This window comes from Mytilus californianus, unplaced genomic scaffold (genome assembly GCF_021869535.1).
Source record: "Mytilus californianus isolate M0D057914Y unplaced genomic scaffold, xbMytCali1.0.p SCAF_17, whole genome shotgun sequence".
Classification (NCBI taxonomy): Eukaryota; Metazoa; Mollusca; class Bivalvia; order Mytilida; family Mytilidae; genus Mytilus; species Mytilus californianus.
Window position 1 is genome coordinate 7,749,678 of NW_026262659.1, and position 17,820 is coordinate 7,767,497.

A 17,820-nucleotide genomic window follows, 5' to 3' on the forward strand; every position below is an offset into this window, starting at 1 on the left:
TTCCCTGACTTTCATCCCGGACGGCCTCCATTACAGGACCCAGTGGCGGATCCAGAGGGGGGCGTAGAGGGCGTACGCCCCCCCTTTGCTTGCACTTTTTTTTTTTTTTTTTTTTGTAAAATGATTAATCAGACTAGACTTCGTGAACTTTGCCATTTCCCGTGTATTTAATTTTTATGCGACAATTTTTTACTTATAAAGATATTTTTCGCTCGTATTTAGTGTAATATATTATTGATTATGTCAAAGTCATGTGATTCTCTACGGTGGAGCTGACCAGTTCGTCGAAAAAAACGTCACTCAGTCATTTTGAAATTCAAATCACAGTAACACATTGCTTAGGCTGAGGATGACAAGCACGACGCCTTCAAAGCGACAAAGTATTGAGCAAAAACGTATTGAATTCTATTTCACAATTCCACCCAACAGAAAGTAATACTCTATTACACTCTCATGAAAAAAAAGTTCCACAGCAATATTATTTACCTACGAAAACATGTTTAACCCCACACGCCCCAGCCCATTAATAACATTGCTGAATAGTGATCCCCAGTCAGTAAGCTATAGATATAGATTTAAAGTCTAAGGTACGGACCATTTGATCTGAGGGGGCAGTCTTAGATTTTTAAGAGAAAAAATTCTGACCCTGATTTTTGCCTTAAACAAAAATTCTGGCCGTATCTGGATTGAAAACAATAATCTTGTCCACTTTTTTGCTATTAGAAAAAAATGTTTTCAACAGAATTATTTAGCATTAAATGAACATGATGAATAAAAAACGGGCGTAATTTTTTTTGTTGGGGGGTTGCATGTGAATCCCATATCTGACCGGAATGTCTGTTTCGCCGAACTGATATACTGAATACTTTTTCAAGGCCCGACTGCATCCTGCCTGCTGGGTGTGGCCTATATGTCTCCATGTGTCGACCGTCATTCACAACTTCATTGTCATTTCCGACTAATTCGTAGCCTTTGGTTGATTTGGAACCCCTCACTTCCCTTGTTGGGTAAAACATTTCAACCAAACATTTGGATGAAAATTGCTTGTTTGTCTTTCTTCCTGTCGGTCGTATTGTAAATTTCATTGAATAGCTGTATATCTTGTTTACAACAAGAAATCTGTGAGGTTATGCTAACTAACCATACAACAAACGATAATTTTCCATGTCCATTTTTTACTGACAAATCCCACATCAAATATATTAATTAGTACATAGCTTTGGATCCATCCAATCATTTCATAATAGACAATTGGTGGAGAGAATACGGCACCAAAAATGTCCAACCCCTACACTTTAACTATAAAATGCATTTTACACTTATTTTATGTTTTTTAGCCAAAAAAAGGTCCAAAAATTTTTTCCTTTCCAAAATTCTGGATCCGCCCCTGGGACCTACCTATTGTATGTATTGTTGATATGTTTTCGTCCTGAAAGAGGGGTCAAAGATACCAGAGGGACATCCATACTCATAAATCGAAAATAAACTGACAACGCCATGGCTAAAAAAGAAAAAGACAAACAGACAAACAATAGTACACAAAACACAAAAAGAAAACTAAAGACTAAGCAACACAAACTCCACCATAAACTGGGGGTGATCTCAGGTGCTCCGGAAGGGTAAGCAGATCCTGCTCCACATGCTGAACATGCATGAAATATTTGCCACTGGACGATAAGCAACCAACAATCAATCAATCAGTCCTTATCATGACAATGCTTTCAGTCTTGTTATCATTATTTTATACGATTGATTATTTAACAGTTGATAGCTACAAGACGATATCTATTTTTGTTTCTTTAAAGTCAATTCCGTGGAAATTCACTTTATCTGGCTCTTTTCTTAGTTACATCACTTAGAATCGACAAATACAACGATTGACACGCGTTTGGAATACCACATAAAGATCAAATTATTATCATTTTGCAAAAATATCAGTGAAAAAGACTTATTACTTAAAACCTTTAATAAATTCTTCAATAGATATAAAGATTTGGTTTTGAAGTTTGGTTGTACCTGTAAAATACTTATTTCAAACGGGATAGCACATCCTCAATTTTACGGAGATGTTGTTTACCGAGCCCGGAAATTTAGAAACGATCCGGGTAAACTTATCGATCCTTTAAATAAAATTATTCTATAAGGTTACCAATTCAACACTGTCATGAGATCTTTGAATATTGTTTTATTGGTATTAATATTGATTTTGTTATCAGTAAATTAAAATCAAACTTAATATTATTTTTATATACATATGCACATTCAGGGCTCTACGATATGTCGATACCTGTATCTTGGCATTGCACAAGGTCATGTTTTTATCTGACTGCTTATGACGTCTTTAAACTAAATCCATTGGATGTTGGATGTATACTGAATGATATTTTAGTCTTAGATTTTATTAGTTGTTATTGGCTTTGAACTAGCTGTCAGTAATTGCGAGAACTCTCAGATCTGTATTTAGTGTATTTTTGTTGTGGGGATTTATAAGTACCCGTCTACGTTCACTGTGTTTTTGTTACATGTATGTCTATTTCTATCTATCTGATGAGTTAAGCCTTTTTCAAATGATTTTTATAGTTTGTTCTTATGTTGTATTGTAAAACCACTGTCCCAGGCTATGGGGGGGGGGGGGGGGGGGGGTTGGCGCTTACAAACGAGTTTAACACCGCCACATCATGTATGTGCCTGTCCCAAGTCAGGAGCCTGTAATTCAGTGGTTGTCGTTTGTTGCTGTGTAACATTTTTGTTTTCCGTTCATTATTTTGTACATAAATTAAGCAATTAGTTTTCTCGTTTGAATTATTTTACTATTGTCATTTCGGGCCCTTTTATAGCTGACTATGCAGTGTGGGCTTTGCTCATTGTTGAAGGCCGTATGGTAACCTATAGTTGTTTATTTCCGTGTCATTTGGTCTATTGTGGAGAGTTGTCTCATTGGCAATCATACCACATCTTCTTTTTATATTATGTCATTAAAAATTGCAACATTTTATCAATATTAAAAAAGGAGATGTGGTATGATTGCTAATGAGACGACTATCCATCAGAGTCCAAATAAAGTGGATGTTATCAATTATAGGCCACCACACGGCCTTCAACAATGAGAAAATCCCATACCGTATTGTCGGTTATAAAAGGCCCCGAGGTAAAATGTGAATCAATTCAAACGAGAAAACATACGGCCTTATTTATTTACGAAAATATAAGACATTGTTAATTAGTGCTTTCCAGAAAAAAAGAATATCTTGGGGTGGAAACGACAGGTAAAGTTAGATGTAAAACCAAGTACATGCAAAATAAAGAAACATCCACATTTTTATTTACCTGATGAACTTTATGAATCTATTTTATCATGTTTATAGGATGTTCAGCAAGGAGTGTTTTGTCTTTCCAGACAAAAATAATTTATATGTATCATTAAAAATATATGGTAATACATGTAGTCAAATTGGTACATGTAGGTAACAGTCTAGAATTTAATGAAACTAATGTTATTATGATTTATGAAAATCATTTTTATGACAATTTATGTCAGTTTATATACCGTAAAAGCAGACAAACTGACTGCAAACCTGGCAGGTCTCGTAAAAGCAGACTGCTTAATTCATTCAAAAGTGTGGTACCAGTAGGTTAAATTTCCAGGCAGTCTTGTAGAAGCAGATTGATTTCCTTAATCCTATAAACTGGGTAGGTAAACCCTTCATTCAGGTAATACACTTTTAGATATATTTCTATCTACAAGCTGAGGAATAATTTTCAAGTCATTCACACACATGAAGAAAAGGAAACCAAAGGAAGGATAACTTTCAAGATTACAATTTTAACTATGAATTTACGTGTCGCCAATAACACTGATTTTGAGAACCGCCACTTGAAGACGGCAACTCTTCAACTGCAGTTCTGCTATTCCTTAAGTTTAATCAAAGTTGAACATTACAAATATATTAACATGACCGTCCTTACAAAAATGATCCGATAAATTTCATGTTGGACAGCTGTTTTAGTTATAAAGACACAAGAATATGTTTTACACTTTATTTCTCAAAACATTATGCAACAAAACAACCTTTATCTCCCGATAGTAGGATATACAAAAATTGGCTGAAAAATTAAGAAGTCCAAACATAAAAAAAATAGGCAACACTTCCTCACTCCTACAATGTAATTTCCAGGCCAAACAGATGAGAATCGAGAAAGAAAACGACAGGTGAGTGATAGGTTCATTTATATAACAAGAGGCTATACACCATCTCGTGCCTATGATAGAATATGGAAAAAAGTACGCACCTTATCCTTGTCCTCAATGGTAAATATAGTACAATCGTAGACTTCTAATACAATATTTCAATGGCACAAAAAAAGTCGTGACCTGGAAACGAAAGACAGAAAACTGTAAAAAGTGAAAAATCCTAAATACTGCAACAATATTATCGAACTGTAAATGGCTCTTGGAACGTTTCACTATAGAATAAAGAAAAATGAATAATGGACGTACTTCAGCGCGGTAGAATAAAACGTTTCAAAACTTTCTTTAATTTCTTTTATGGTAAACAAAAACAAATCAGAAATTTCAAATGTCTCACTAAGAAGGAACAAATCATGTTTAAAAGACAACAATTTATAACTTAGTTTTTGGGATTTGACTACTTGACAACATACAAGTCGACTAGCATTGAATGTTTAATGTATGGTAGTTTCGAGTGCAAGCAACTTTATGAACAAAATTTCCTAACACTATCAAAATACTTTTAAAAAAATCAGCTTTCTATATTTACTGACATCAAAAGAAAATATATTATCATGAATAAAATATATTTTGTAAATAGCAGATGATTAAATGTCTCGATTTGTATATGTATTCAAACATAGCTTCCGGGGGTAATACGTTTGAAACATATTTTCCGTTTATTGTATCCGTCGAAATCTAAAACGGAAAAAATAATCACACAAACGAATTTTGTTTAACGTACATGTATGAGTAAAGTTTCTTTGCTCTTATCTTATGTTTTAAGACGTCTAAGAAGTCAGCCCTATTATCTAGGTAAGCTTAATCATACATCTTTCTCACATACGACGAATAATCCAACTAAATTATCATAAATTTTGTGAAATCAATGTGTTTAAACTTCAAGGACTTTTGATAATATGATGCAGGTTTTCTACCTGATGATCTCTCCAATGTTATAATTTGGTGCATGTTTGTTTTATTTATCATTAATCTTTTCGGTTATCAGATAAACATATTGGCGGGAAATCGCATGCTTCTTTTTTGTCCAATAGTAAGCTATGTTAACAGACAAAATAATGTTATAGCTAATGGTGTCAGACAAACCAGATGATGTTTTCACTCATGTCATGACACTTGCCTGAATTTGTCTTCTAAATCGATTTGATCATCGGTAAACTACTGTTGCCTATATTTGTTATACTTACACTGACCTTTTGGGGAATATTTACTCTTAGAATAAAAAATGACGATATAAATAGATCATTATCCTGACAAAGGGAACGTATCTACGGTATGGGTTTTTATCATTGTTGAAGGCCGTACTGTTGCCTATAATTACTTTTATCATATACTTATAGTAAATAACTTGTAATTTTTACAGTATGATAACAGCATTAAATTTACGTGAATTCCATATTTTCCGAATTCCTGTTTAGCGGGCTGACATGAAAAATTTATCACATGCTTCAGCTATTATCACATGCCTTTTCGTAACGTTATCGCATGGCATTCTGGTGTTACTCGGCAAATTCCGGAAAATACACCTCAATGGTACGGTTTCAGTGAAAAACATAACAAAGTATGATACAAAACAATTATTAGGAAACAGGAAAATATATTATGTAAAAAGCCAAAAAACAAATGATACAATAAATGCATTTTCAAAGTTTCCATCATAATTTAGAAAGTTTCTTTACAAAATTGTTGTTGACCTTTCCAAACAGTGTTCATTATGTTTTGTTGATTTTTTTTATCATCAATATAAAAATATATTATACTGTTGTTTTTCTCCTAAATTGAGGCATATGATAGAAAGATTTCATATCGGATGTATTACATTTATCGTCCGTCGTCCGTAAACCTTTCACTTTTTGAACTTCTACTTGAGAACCACTTAACAGGATCAATATATTAAATTATCCACTTCATTTAAACTCTGGTGGATAGTTGTCTCATTGGCAATCATACTACATCTCATTATTGTAACAAAGTATAATTAACTTTGAATGAAAAGTGTATGTTTAATATGGATGAACTCTAGCATCGCTAACCAGCTTATCTCTCCCTCTAATTGTCGTATAACGAATTCAGATATTTTCTTTAAAGAAGCTGCACTTGGTGTCCACACTTTAATCCTTATGTTTGGTCACTGGATAACTTGGTCAAAGTATCAAATTTAACAATTTATAGCCTGTGGGTAAATAAAAACATAGCTTGTCGAATAATTCAACTTTTTACATACAGTAAAGTTACACAAAATGAACATATGAAGTACATTTCATGTCAACACAAAAGTGCTGCTTACAGGTCCGGTTATACCCTCGGAAACCAAACGCCCACCAGTAGTGTCATCTCTCCATTGGTTGTAAAATCTCATCATAGATACCAGGCTTATAGTTTGGTACGTCGGACGTGCGTTTCGTCTTTATAAGACTAATTAGTGGCGCTCGAGTCAAACCAATTAGAAGGCCAAATTAAGTACGTACATTTTGTAGTTAAAGAGCATTAAAACCCCGAAAATTCCAAAAATGTTGTGCCAAATAACGCTAAGGCAGTCTAAATCTAGGGATGGAAAAACCTCAATGTTTCGATAATTCATCATTTAATAAGCTCAGTTTTTGATTTTCTATGTTGTTTTGTGTACTATTGTTTGTCTGTTTGTCTTTTTCTTTTTTAGCCATGGCATTGTCAGTTTATTTTCTACTTATGAATTTGAATGTCTCTTTGGTATCCTTCGCCTCTCTTTTACAAAAAAAAAAATTGACATATCAATGAATTATTTCTTGTCAACATAAATCTTCTGACTATTACTGGGCTGGTGGTATCCTCGGTGACAAAACGTTCACCAGCAGTGGTATCGACCCAGTGGTTGTAAAACTCAACATAGGACAATTCAGACCAATCTTAAGACAACTCGTACCACTTTGGAAGACAACTCGGACCACTTTTAAAGACAACTCGGGCTCATCTGTCTAATTGATAAAGAAAACGGAAAAAATTAAGAAAGTTTTTTCTTTTAATTCTCACATTATCTTTATTTCTAAAAAAATATGAAACAAAATTATCGTTTAAAAAAATAGTTTGACTTGCATTAAATCTAAAATTAGATTCACAGACATCCGTGTACTTAAAAGGTAGCCTAAGTGTTTTTCAAAAGAGTATTAAAACGAAACGTTTGAGAGTCTATACTTTGCAATGTTCGATTTAATTTCAAATGTATATGTATAAAACAACTTCAGTCAAATCTAGACAAAAACAATTATAAATCAGATTGAACGTTAACGCCACTGGTTTCACAAGTGTTTCAAGCTGGTCCGAGTCGTCTTTAAATTGGTCCGAGTTGACTTGGTTCGATTTGTCTTTAGTCCGAGTTGTCCTGATTTCATCATAAATACCAGGCTTATAAAATGGTACGTAGACGTGCGTTTCGTCTACACAAGACTCATCAGTGGCGCTTGAATAAAAATACAATATTATGCATTCCTATGACGCACATACACTGTATTAACCGAGATGTCGGACTTTTTAAGTGTGTCAGACTATTAGTGAGTCGAAAAAATGGAATGTCGGAATACCGGGGCTGTCCTAATTTTCATACTAGTGACCAGAATCAAACAAGAAGAGACAACTTTTAATACATATAATTCGTCCCTCCGAAAAAAATACTTTCTCTCTTAAGTAGCCTTTTAACTGTAGGTTGGACGAATTCTTAACATAAATTGTCAAATTACAAAGATAAAACTACACCTGTCATTTAATGTACAACTACCACACGTATTGCTTCCAAGATCTCAACAAAAAGAGGTTATTAAAGACCTTTACCCTCAGGAATATAAATTTGTAACCTCTCGATTGCTCTTGTACATCGCCCCATACAAATAAAGCCCCTCTGGGCATGTTATAACTGGAGACCTTGAACTAAGAAAGTTGCTAGCCAAAGTCCCAGAATATCAAATTATCTAGCCCATCCACTGCAAGGAAAAATTAAGGTTACTGATGGATGCAGTTGAGGTATTTGCCTGAAAATCGGTAAAGCGCGAGCCAGATGAACCAAAACTGGACACTTTATCTGAATGGACCAAAGCTGTTTGGTAATGCATTCAGAATCGCATTCAAAACCTGCAAAGTACAACGAGCTACAGCTTTTTTCCATTTAAAGAAGCCTGAGATTGTGTATGCTTTGTTTCCTTTTCACGACTAAAATGGTGTTCCAGCAGACAAAGCATCAAACCATATTGTTTGTTATGAGATTTTAGAAAATCACAATCACATCTTTGGTGTTAGCACAAAAAGGTCAAAAATCGTTCATTTTTAAACTAGATACATAAACTATACAAAATAGATATAAGAAGATGTGGTATGAGTGCCAATGAGACAACTCTCCATCCAAGTCAAAATTTATAAAAGTAAACCATTATAGGTCAAAGTACGGTCTTCAACACGGAACATTGGCTCACACCAAACAGCAAGCTATAAAGGGCCCCAAAAATTACTAGTGTAAATCCATTCAAACGGGAAAACCAACGGTCTAATCTATATAAAAAACGAGAAACGAGAAACACTTATGAACCACATCAACAAACGACAACTACTGAACATCAGATTCCTGACTTAGGACAGGTGCAAACAATTGCAGCGGGTTTAAACGTTTTAATGGTACCAAACCTTCACCCTTTTTCTGAAACAATAGTGTAACATCACAACATAGAAAGATACACTATAATTTTTTAAATTTTAGTTCATTTATATGTTTTGGAGTTTAGTATGACGTCCATTTTCACTGAACTAGTACACATTTTTGTTTAGGGGCCAGCTGAAGCCCGCCTCCGGGTGCGGGATTTTCTCGCTGTGTTGAAGACCCATTGGTAGCCTTCGGCTGTTTTCTGCTCTATGGTGAGGTTGTTGTCTCTTTGACACATTCCCCATTTCCATTCTCAATTTTAATTCATTCTTTTTACAGTTTTGCCAAATTATCTATCTAGCATAAGTAACAAACTTAATTTTGTATTCAGACATTGTAAAAATAGCCAATACATATAATTTTAATGAAAATGAAAAGTATCATATACATTCATATATCTCTGGTCGAATTGATTGGACGAAAAAACTCATTAAATATACATATCCCGCAAACATGTTTAACTCCGCCACATGATGTAGGAGCCTGCAATTCAGTGGTTGTCGTTTGTTGCTGTATATTATATTTGTTTTTCGTTCATTGTTTTGTACATGAATAAGGCCGTTAGTTTTTGTCGTTTGAATTATTTTACAATTGTCATTTCGGGGCCTTTTGTAGCTGACTATGCGGTATGGGTTTTGTTCATTGCTGAAGGTCATACGGTGACCTATAGTTGTTAACTTCTATGTCATTTGGTCTCTGGTGGAGTGTTGTCTCATTGGCAATTATACCACATCTTCTAATTTTTTTTATATACGTCTGTTAAGTTTTTAAAGCATTGTCTAGGAATGTATATAGAGAAAATTACGAATCTTTGCAGTGAAGAACTTTGACATTGAAAAGTCATTGAGCTTCCTGTTTGTGTCCATGATATTATTACTAGAAGATTTTTTAATTTCTTCTACAACTAACATTAAAGAAAACAATTGATGCAATGAACTGTCTGAAATATATTTTGACATTTTGCTGCATAGTTAGATCAGCAATTTCCCTATTCATATACTTTTCAGTCATCATGCAAAGCGAAAGATGAATGCTTAAAATTGTATCCGTAAAAAGAATCATACTACTATTTACAATTGTTTTTCATTTTGAAGAATTCGTCTTATAAAAGCAACATACGATTATACTGCAAATTCCTATTGTTACATTTAAATATTTGATTACAGGGTTATATTCAATGTGTCGGCTCTAACATGGTCAAATCCGACTTGCGACTTAAGTGGGAAAAGGGGGGGGGGGGGGATGTCGGTCAACATTATGGACGATAATCTCATTTAAAATTATCTGTGACCTTTATAAATGTTCAAAACCGTTTTATTTTACTGTTTTATTTGCTTAAAAGTTAACGGTTAACCTGAGACAATTTTTAAACGTGACCTTGTGACCTAAGGGGTATACCTACTGGAGCCCCTTCAAGAGGAACTGATGCATTTTTTATACTTCTACTTTATAAGCTTTCTACAGTTTACTATATACACGTTTGCATATTAAGTTAATTAGGAAATAGGTGTAATAGAAATTTAACCACGAAAAAGTACAAGATATAATTGTATTACACATTCGTTTATATGTTATACATTTTGTAAATTATAGAATATATTGATTTTGTTGTTTACAGATATTAAATAAATAAATCTGCGACAGACAAAATGTACTAAGATCATACACGATCTATTTATTTTTTTAAACACTTGAAAAATGTATGCTTTTTCAAGCGAATATTATGTGTCACATTTTTAAGTGTATTTTCGAATAAGGTAATGTTGATTACTCAAGCATATCAAATGCACATATTTTACTCCGGTTTGTTTTTTTAATGTACAGATCAGCTGCGATATGGTTTCCTACAAGATAACGGTGAAAACTGGAGACAAAAAGGGAGCTGGAACAGATGCTAATGTTTATATAATACTTCATGGAAAAGGTATCCAGACAAACAAGCAGACTCTTGATACCTTTTTTAAAAATGATTTCGAAAGAGGTAATATTGATAACTATTCTGTTGATTCTGAAGTCAACATACCAGAAGTGCAAAGAATTGAGTTGTGGCGAGACGCATATGGTTTGTTCAGCAACTGGTATTTAGATTGGATTGAAGTTACCAATTTGGCAACCAACATCACATCAATATTCCCAGCAATGAAATGGATCAAAGAGAACCAGCGTTACTTTTTCAATCACATTGACACATGTTTGCCACAAGACGATCCATTCAAAGAAATGAGAATTGTAGAGCTTCAGAACATACAGAGAGATTATCAACTTCAAGTTAAGGTACCTGGATTACCTGCGCAGGTAAGGATACAGTACAATGAACTAAACACTATAGAAATTTCTTGATTTTTTCACTATATGCTTCATATTTTTGTATGTAAGAATTCAGTACAACGGGTTGACGTTTAACACAACCATTTCCTTGATAGATACATCCATAAATGACGTATACAAACATAACGAAACATACCTACCTCGTACTAGTATTGGTATATCTATACATCTGCGTTTTTTTAATAAAAGTTGTACCGGAGGTCGGTATCTAATCTGCAATGCATCAAAACATTTATCAAATTAAAAATCACAAGAAAATACGTTTTATCGACGATAAATACATTTATTTCTGATTATACCAAATGCGTAAACATTGGTAATAACTACTGTAATTTTGCGATCTTTTTATTATGCAAAATCTTTGACGGGATTGTTTTCGCTAAAAATGAAATCTCGCTTTTTAAATTTTAATAGCAATATTTGCGTACAGATTTTTAGGAAATTGTATAATTCATCTCGAATTTAGGGCCATTGTTCAACATACGCAATAAAAAATGAACGAAAAAACTAATAAATACAGTAATTTGCTTCTTGAGTGCCCTGAATGCATCGCGCTTCTATCATATTTTTACCATTTTACAATTTTATCCATTAAATTTATGTGTTCAGTAATGATAAATGACTTTTTCTCTAACAAAAATTATGTATTTTAATTTTTGTCAATTTCTTAAAGTAAATCTTTGCAGTACTTTGGTATGGGTATTTGTTTCAATAATTGAGATCATACAAAGTGAAAGCATTTTATGGTTCGGGGACTTTTTAAAATGTCAGTTACAAAACTAAAAATAAAAACCTGTACAAAGTTGTTTTAAATCTTTTTAGTATTCTACCCATAGCTAGACCGGCCCGTGACGTTTGCGATTTTTGATAGGAAATTTGTGCTTTTTTTAACGGACATTTGCGCTAAAAATTTTAGATCATTTGCGCTTTTTGATAGGAAATTTGCGATTTTTATAACGGACATTTGCGCTTAAAATTTTAGGACATTTGCGCTTTTTAAAAAAGGACATTTGCGCTTTATCAACTTAAGATTTGAGTTGTCATGATTAATCATTAAATATCAAAAACACAATATATTCATATATTTATATACAGCTAAAAGACTTAATCTTTCGACATAATGCTTGTGTCAGATGAAAATCTCAACACTTCAAGAGGGCGGATAGAAGTAAACTCCTTATAACAACCATGACTCTTTCTAAAAGTCAACATGAAACAGCAGATGGTTAAAAAAACTAATTTCGATCTTCACAAATTGAAACAAGCTTAGATTACTATGCTGGTATAGTTCCTCGGACTTTCCGTGCAATATAAATGTATATAATAATATATAATGGACTCAAGAGAAATATAGTTTCCATTTGTAAATGCACGAATTGTTTTAAGCTGCTCCAAGCATATAGGGCAAAATTTAAATGTTCCATCCATAAAAATTTCTTTTTCGTTTCTCTGTCGTTTACCAAAATAATGGTTTTTTTTAATGATTTTGTTGTTTGCACGGGAGAACTTTCAAAAGAATGTGTGAACATCTTTCAATTGGTTACAGCTGATTTCATTGAGTGTGTAGGAAAAGGTAATATCTTTGGTTAGCTTGCTTGCTAGCTGAACCGTGAAGTCATTATTAGGTTAGGTAAACCACCCTCCTATATGAGTAGACTAATCCCACAGATAACCAATTCTATCAGTCTGTCGGACTAGTCTAATCATAAAGGAGGGTAGCTTACTTAACCTAATAATGACTTCACGGTTCAGCTAGCAAGCAAGTTAACCAAAGATATTACCTTTTCCTACACACTCAATGAAATCGGCTGTAAGATTATTGGTAAACTATCATAGGTAAAAACACAAATGTTCGGTCAGTTTAATTCAGGTATATCAAAGTTTAAAGCGCAAATGTCCATAGTATTTGAGAGCAAATGTCCTTTTGTGTTACAGGTAAAAAAAGCGAAACGTCCTGCGCCCAGCTAGACAAAACAAAATCAATTCTTATATTGGTGCATGTCACTGGAACATCCAGTACACCATCGTTAATAAAATTCATGCTAAATACTATAATTACCAGTTGTATACTGTCAATTACCATTTACCATTTGCTGACCGTTTATTGCTACCTACATATTGTATAAGATTGAGAATGGAAATGGGGAATGTGTCAAAGAGACAACAACCCGACCATAGAACAGACAACAGCAGAAGGTCACCAACAGGTCTTCAATGCAGCGAGAAATTCCCGCACCCGGAGGCGTCCTTCAGCTGGCCCCATGTATAGGCTACATGTGTTGGATTTGAGTTATGAAACAATGAATTTGAATATTTGCATGCTGTCATGCTATACAAATTCTATTGATTTATATTCTATCTTAGGAGAAGACGGTTTTAGTTGGAAAACATTATATCTAATCGTTTTTGCGATATCTTACAATAAAATATGTTTAAACTATTGTATAGGTTATAAGAAGGTATCAGATTAGCTTACGTATAATATATAAAAGACTCCTGCATATATTTTTACATGGAACTATCTAAACACAGAAACATGACTTTGCACAGAGTTGTTGCATAGGACAATTCACACGTTTGGGATTCTGAATAAGTCTCTCATACCCAATAAAAAGCATGGTATTGGCTAGATATTGGCAACAGTAACAAAAACCTACCATAATATTAATTCGATTGTCCCAAGAGATCCATGGAAAGGTCGAAAATATCTTAAATAATCAGTCATTAAAGAACCAAGTAAAAAGGGCATGATGTCAGTGTGTTTTGTTTTATCAGTCTTTATATTCACACATAAAAGATATTTGAAGGTCAGAAGTACGATTTAAACTTTTTTTTTGTATTATGTTTACTGTGAAAATCTTCTTTTTTTAAGTACAGTATTTTATGATGTTATAAAAATAATAATACTTTTAGGTAAAAGAATTACCAGACGATGAGAGATTCTCGTTTGATTATCAAGTAAGTTAAATCAAACAAATGTCTACATATTGCATATAATCATGTACCATAGCCGCGGAACGATGAAGGACAATTGCAAGTTGGTACAAGAAACTAAAAAGCCGGAGCGGTGGAGCGCAATTGCAAGTCGGTGCAAGACATTTAAATACTTAAAAATATAAAATCTAGTGAAATACACTTATTTCTAAAATATCTACCGCTGACAATTTTTTGCTTGCGTTGTCAAAAAAACATTTACAATCACACAAATAATTCAGGTTTCGGAAGTTTTGATAGTTTAAAAGAGTATCCTGGAACGGATATTGGCTAAAAACTACACAGAAGAGAGAGAAGGTAGAGTTTGAGTCTGAGGATGGTCTAGTAAATAAATAAAACTATAGTCGTAAGCCTTTGTGAATTAATTTCTATTTATGGTATAATACCTTGGTTGACGGGTTACGTGGGTCCGAGAAAACCACGAATTTCTACGTTTCAACGAAAAAAGAATACGACTTCATGGGGGTTTGAACGGAAACAATTTTTTTCATTAACATGCAACTAACCGAGATCAAGGTGAATATAAACCTGAAAATCACGAATAAGGGTCATTTAATATCATTTTGTTGCGGAAATGGACTAGAACATCTTTTTAAAGTATATTTCCCATGATTTTCCTTTTTTCACATCCATAGAACTTGACATACATCAAAATAACTGAACATACAATATACATGGAGAGTATTAGTCGAATATTTGTTTTTCAGAAGACATCATGCTTATTTTGACAAGCTTTCATTTTAACACGGATTTATGAATTATTAACGAAAAGTAGCAGTAGATAAGATTGACTAGTCAAACATCAAAAGAATATATTAATGCTCACACACTTTTAAAAGTACTTTTCTTTTCTCAAAGATTGTATTTAATATTTGCAGTTTAAATTATAAAACTTTGAAAAATACATAAAAGTAAAACCTGTTTTGTATTTAACAAGGAAATATCATTCAATTCAAGCATATCACAAAATAAGTTTTAATAATCTTATTTTAGTATAGATATGTATATTTTGTTGCCATTTTAAATCTTATTAGTAAAAGATCAGGGTCCTGATTTTCGAAAGTGTCTTAGGACTAAAACATGTTCTGAGATGGTCTCAAGACAAATCTTAGTCCTGTGAGGCGTTTTAGAAATTAGCTTTATTTCAGTTAAATTCTAAAATTATTCAAAAAGTTAGGACACCAAAATACATGTCTGAAGATGGTCTCAGGATTGTCAGAAATGTTTTTGTATCGTCCATACTACATTTATTTTGCCAACTGTCAGTCTTTTCATGCTTACAGGTATTATTTGACTATTCTTTGTATTGAAAATAAGAATTTTATTACTGCCAACGGCAATTTATGAAATATAAATTGTCCTTTAAATGTATTTTCCTGAAATTATCATGTAATGCGCACATGTCTTAAGATAATACAATGTAATAACCATTATATATAGTGTTTAGTGTTGTTATTAATTAAGTTAGATATATTGTTTTAATGTAGAAGACGAACGAATGCCTTAAAATAGATGGTAAATATAACTTAGAATTGTCATAATACCATCCTGATTAGGTGTAGCATAAGACAGCTTTGATTTCAAGTCTAAGACCTATCGTATGATGTCCTATGATAGTCCAAACGATTCTAAAGACATGTCTTACGATACTTCGAAAACCAGGTTCTAAGGTTACAAGGCAAATACATTGATAAGAAACGAAATGAACAATCGAAAGACATTTAGAAGTCAGTGTACGAACTTAAACAAAAGGCAAGTGTCAAATAACATATAGTTGCTTCAATCCTCATCATTTGGACTCTGTTGGATAGTTGTTTCATTGGCAATCATACTACAATTCCTATTTTTTTAAATCTAAAAACATGAATTCATTTTAATGGCATGGTCTAACACATTTTTTTTTAAATAAGACTAAAAACTAAAGTTTGATTTGAGAAATGATATTAACATGTGGCGAGGTTGTCGTACATTAATAGTACTTTTATTCAAATTTGAAACACAAGTGCTATCACATGCAGAACGAACCACCTGAACATGTAAAATTACTAAGATAAGATTAATAAACCTCTTAGACTCCAATTATCCAAGAATGAACCAGATTTCCTAAGGGAATAACATCACGGGTAGTAACGTCGTCATATCGAGGAGTGTTTAGTACAGTGATTTTGTCATAGTTTGGTTAAGTTGGTCATGGTTCGGTTAGTTGACTTCCCAGAACGATTGCCTCAGTTCTTTTCAACTAAGCAAATAAAAAGAAAATAAGAAGTTTGAATCTATATGGTAAGTCAAACGAACTACATTAAAATTATTGTTTTTTAAGAAATTAACGCAGGATAAGCAAAATATCGATATTGATATGGTTTGGTTAATTGATTGACATGGTTCAGTTAAGTGTCTAGAAATTAGTCATGGTTTTGAACAAATTTGTCATGGTTTAGATCCAAATAAATACATATTTGTTTCACCTTAATATTGTTAGTTTGTTTGAAGGCGTTTGTAAAAAAGATGGAGTTACAATTTACTAATTAACTAAAACGAAAAGAAGCTTTTATAACAAAATTTGATGGGCGTGATAGGCAAACCGTAAGTTAGACATTTTTACTTTTCATGTGTTTCCTAAGATAGAATTAATATAGCCACTGCTCTTTGAAACTTGCTTTCGGTAAAAAAAAATTACAAAAACAGAAAACGTTGCTCCTGTTTCATATAGAATGTTTTCTTCGTATGTCAATGATGGACGCGGTCGGGGATTTACAGATATCGTGAGCGACATCACTTGTCAAATGAATAAAGACGTCTATTTAAGTTGCAAAACGTAGCATCTAGTCATTTTTTTCTACATTGTAATCTATTAAACTATACATCTGTTGTTTTATTTTGAACCAGATTATGTCAATGATGAATAAAAGGAGATGTGGGGGTTATACGCCTATGATACAGTAACCCAGCAACAAAACTAAGCAAACGATATCGAGAGGGCACCATGCAGTCTTCAACAAAAGACAACTGTCTATACAATAGTCAATCTCTTAATCGCCCCAAGTCTATAAAGTTTTGAATAAATTAAACACAAACAATCAAAATGGTTAAGGACAAACATAAGACTAAGGTGCACAAGTCCCCCTCATAGTCCTTATTTCGTGAATATCTAAAACAAAATTGACTTACTTTTGTGACTCGTCGATAGTTCCCGCATCGAAACATTTGGAAGTCTAAAAAAAGATTAAGTTGAAGAGCAATCAAAATTACCAAATATTCCATAAAGTTGTGCATTGGAGCAGAAAAACATTTTATTAGCGGTAAATGTACATAACATGACTGCATGAATGATATTTATTGTCAGTGGATAAGTGTTGACTATTTGGCTCGTAATTCCTCGTGACGAAACGTGAAACAACAAAAACTAATCAGCCACAGTTTTGACCTAACGTAGAAAGTCGTGATATGTTAACATGGACAACAGTTAAAACTTTTTTTTAAATAAACTATAAATGAAATTAAGTTGAAATAGTACCTCAGATTTTCGAAGAACTTAACAAGTTGTAAATTACTTACAATGTTCCGAATTTAAATATGTGAAAGATCA

The 17,820-nt window shown here is 33.0% G+C and overlaps 2 protein-coding genes across 4 annotated transcripts in view; one reads left to right on the forward strand and one right to left on the reverse strand.

The window, feature by feature from the left end:
• Positions 1 to 17,820, reverse strand: part of LOC127726325 (cyclin-G2-like) — a 486,290-nt gene that overhangs the window by 238,327 nt on the left and 230,143 nt on the right. The window lies entirely within an intron of this gene.
• LOC127726321 (allene oxide synthase-lipoxygenase protein-like) overlaps positions 4,964 to 17,820 on the forward strand; it is a 157,400-nt gene continuing 144,543 nt past the window's right edge. Inside the window, exon 1 of one of the 3 annotated variants that reach the window (XM_052233644.1) lies at positions 4,964 to 5,044. Coding sequence is in view for 2 of the 3 variants with exons in the window: in XM_052233646.1 (XP_052089606.1) it covers positions 10,749 to 11,207 (459 nt within the window). In the remaining variant the exon portion in view is untranslated. Of the gene's footprint in view, positions 5,045 to 10,678; positions 11,208 to 17,820 lie in introns of those variants that run through there. The other 2 variants (XM_052233645.1, XM_052233646.1) reach the window with 2 other exon arrangements.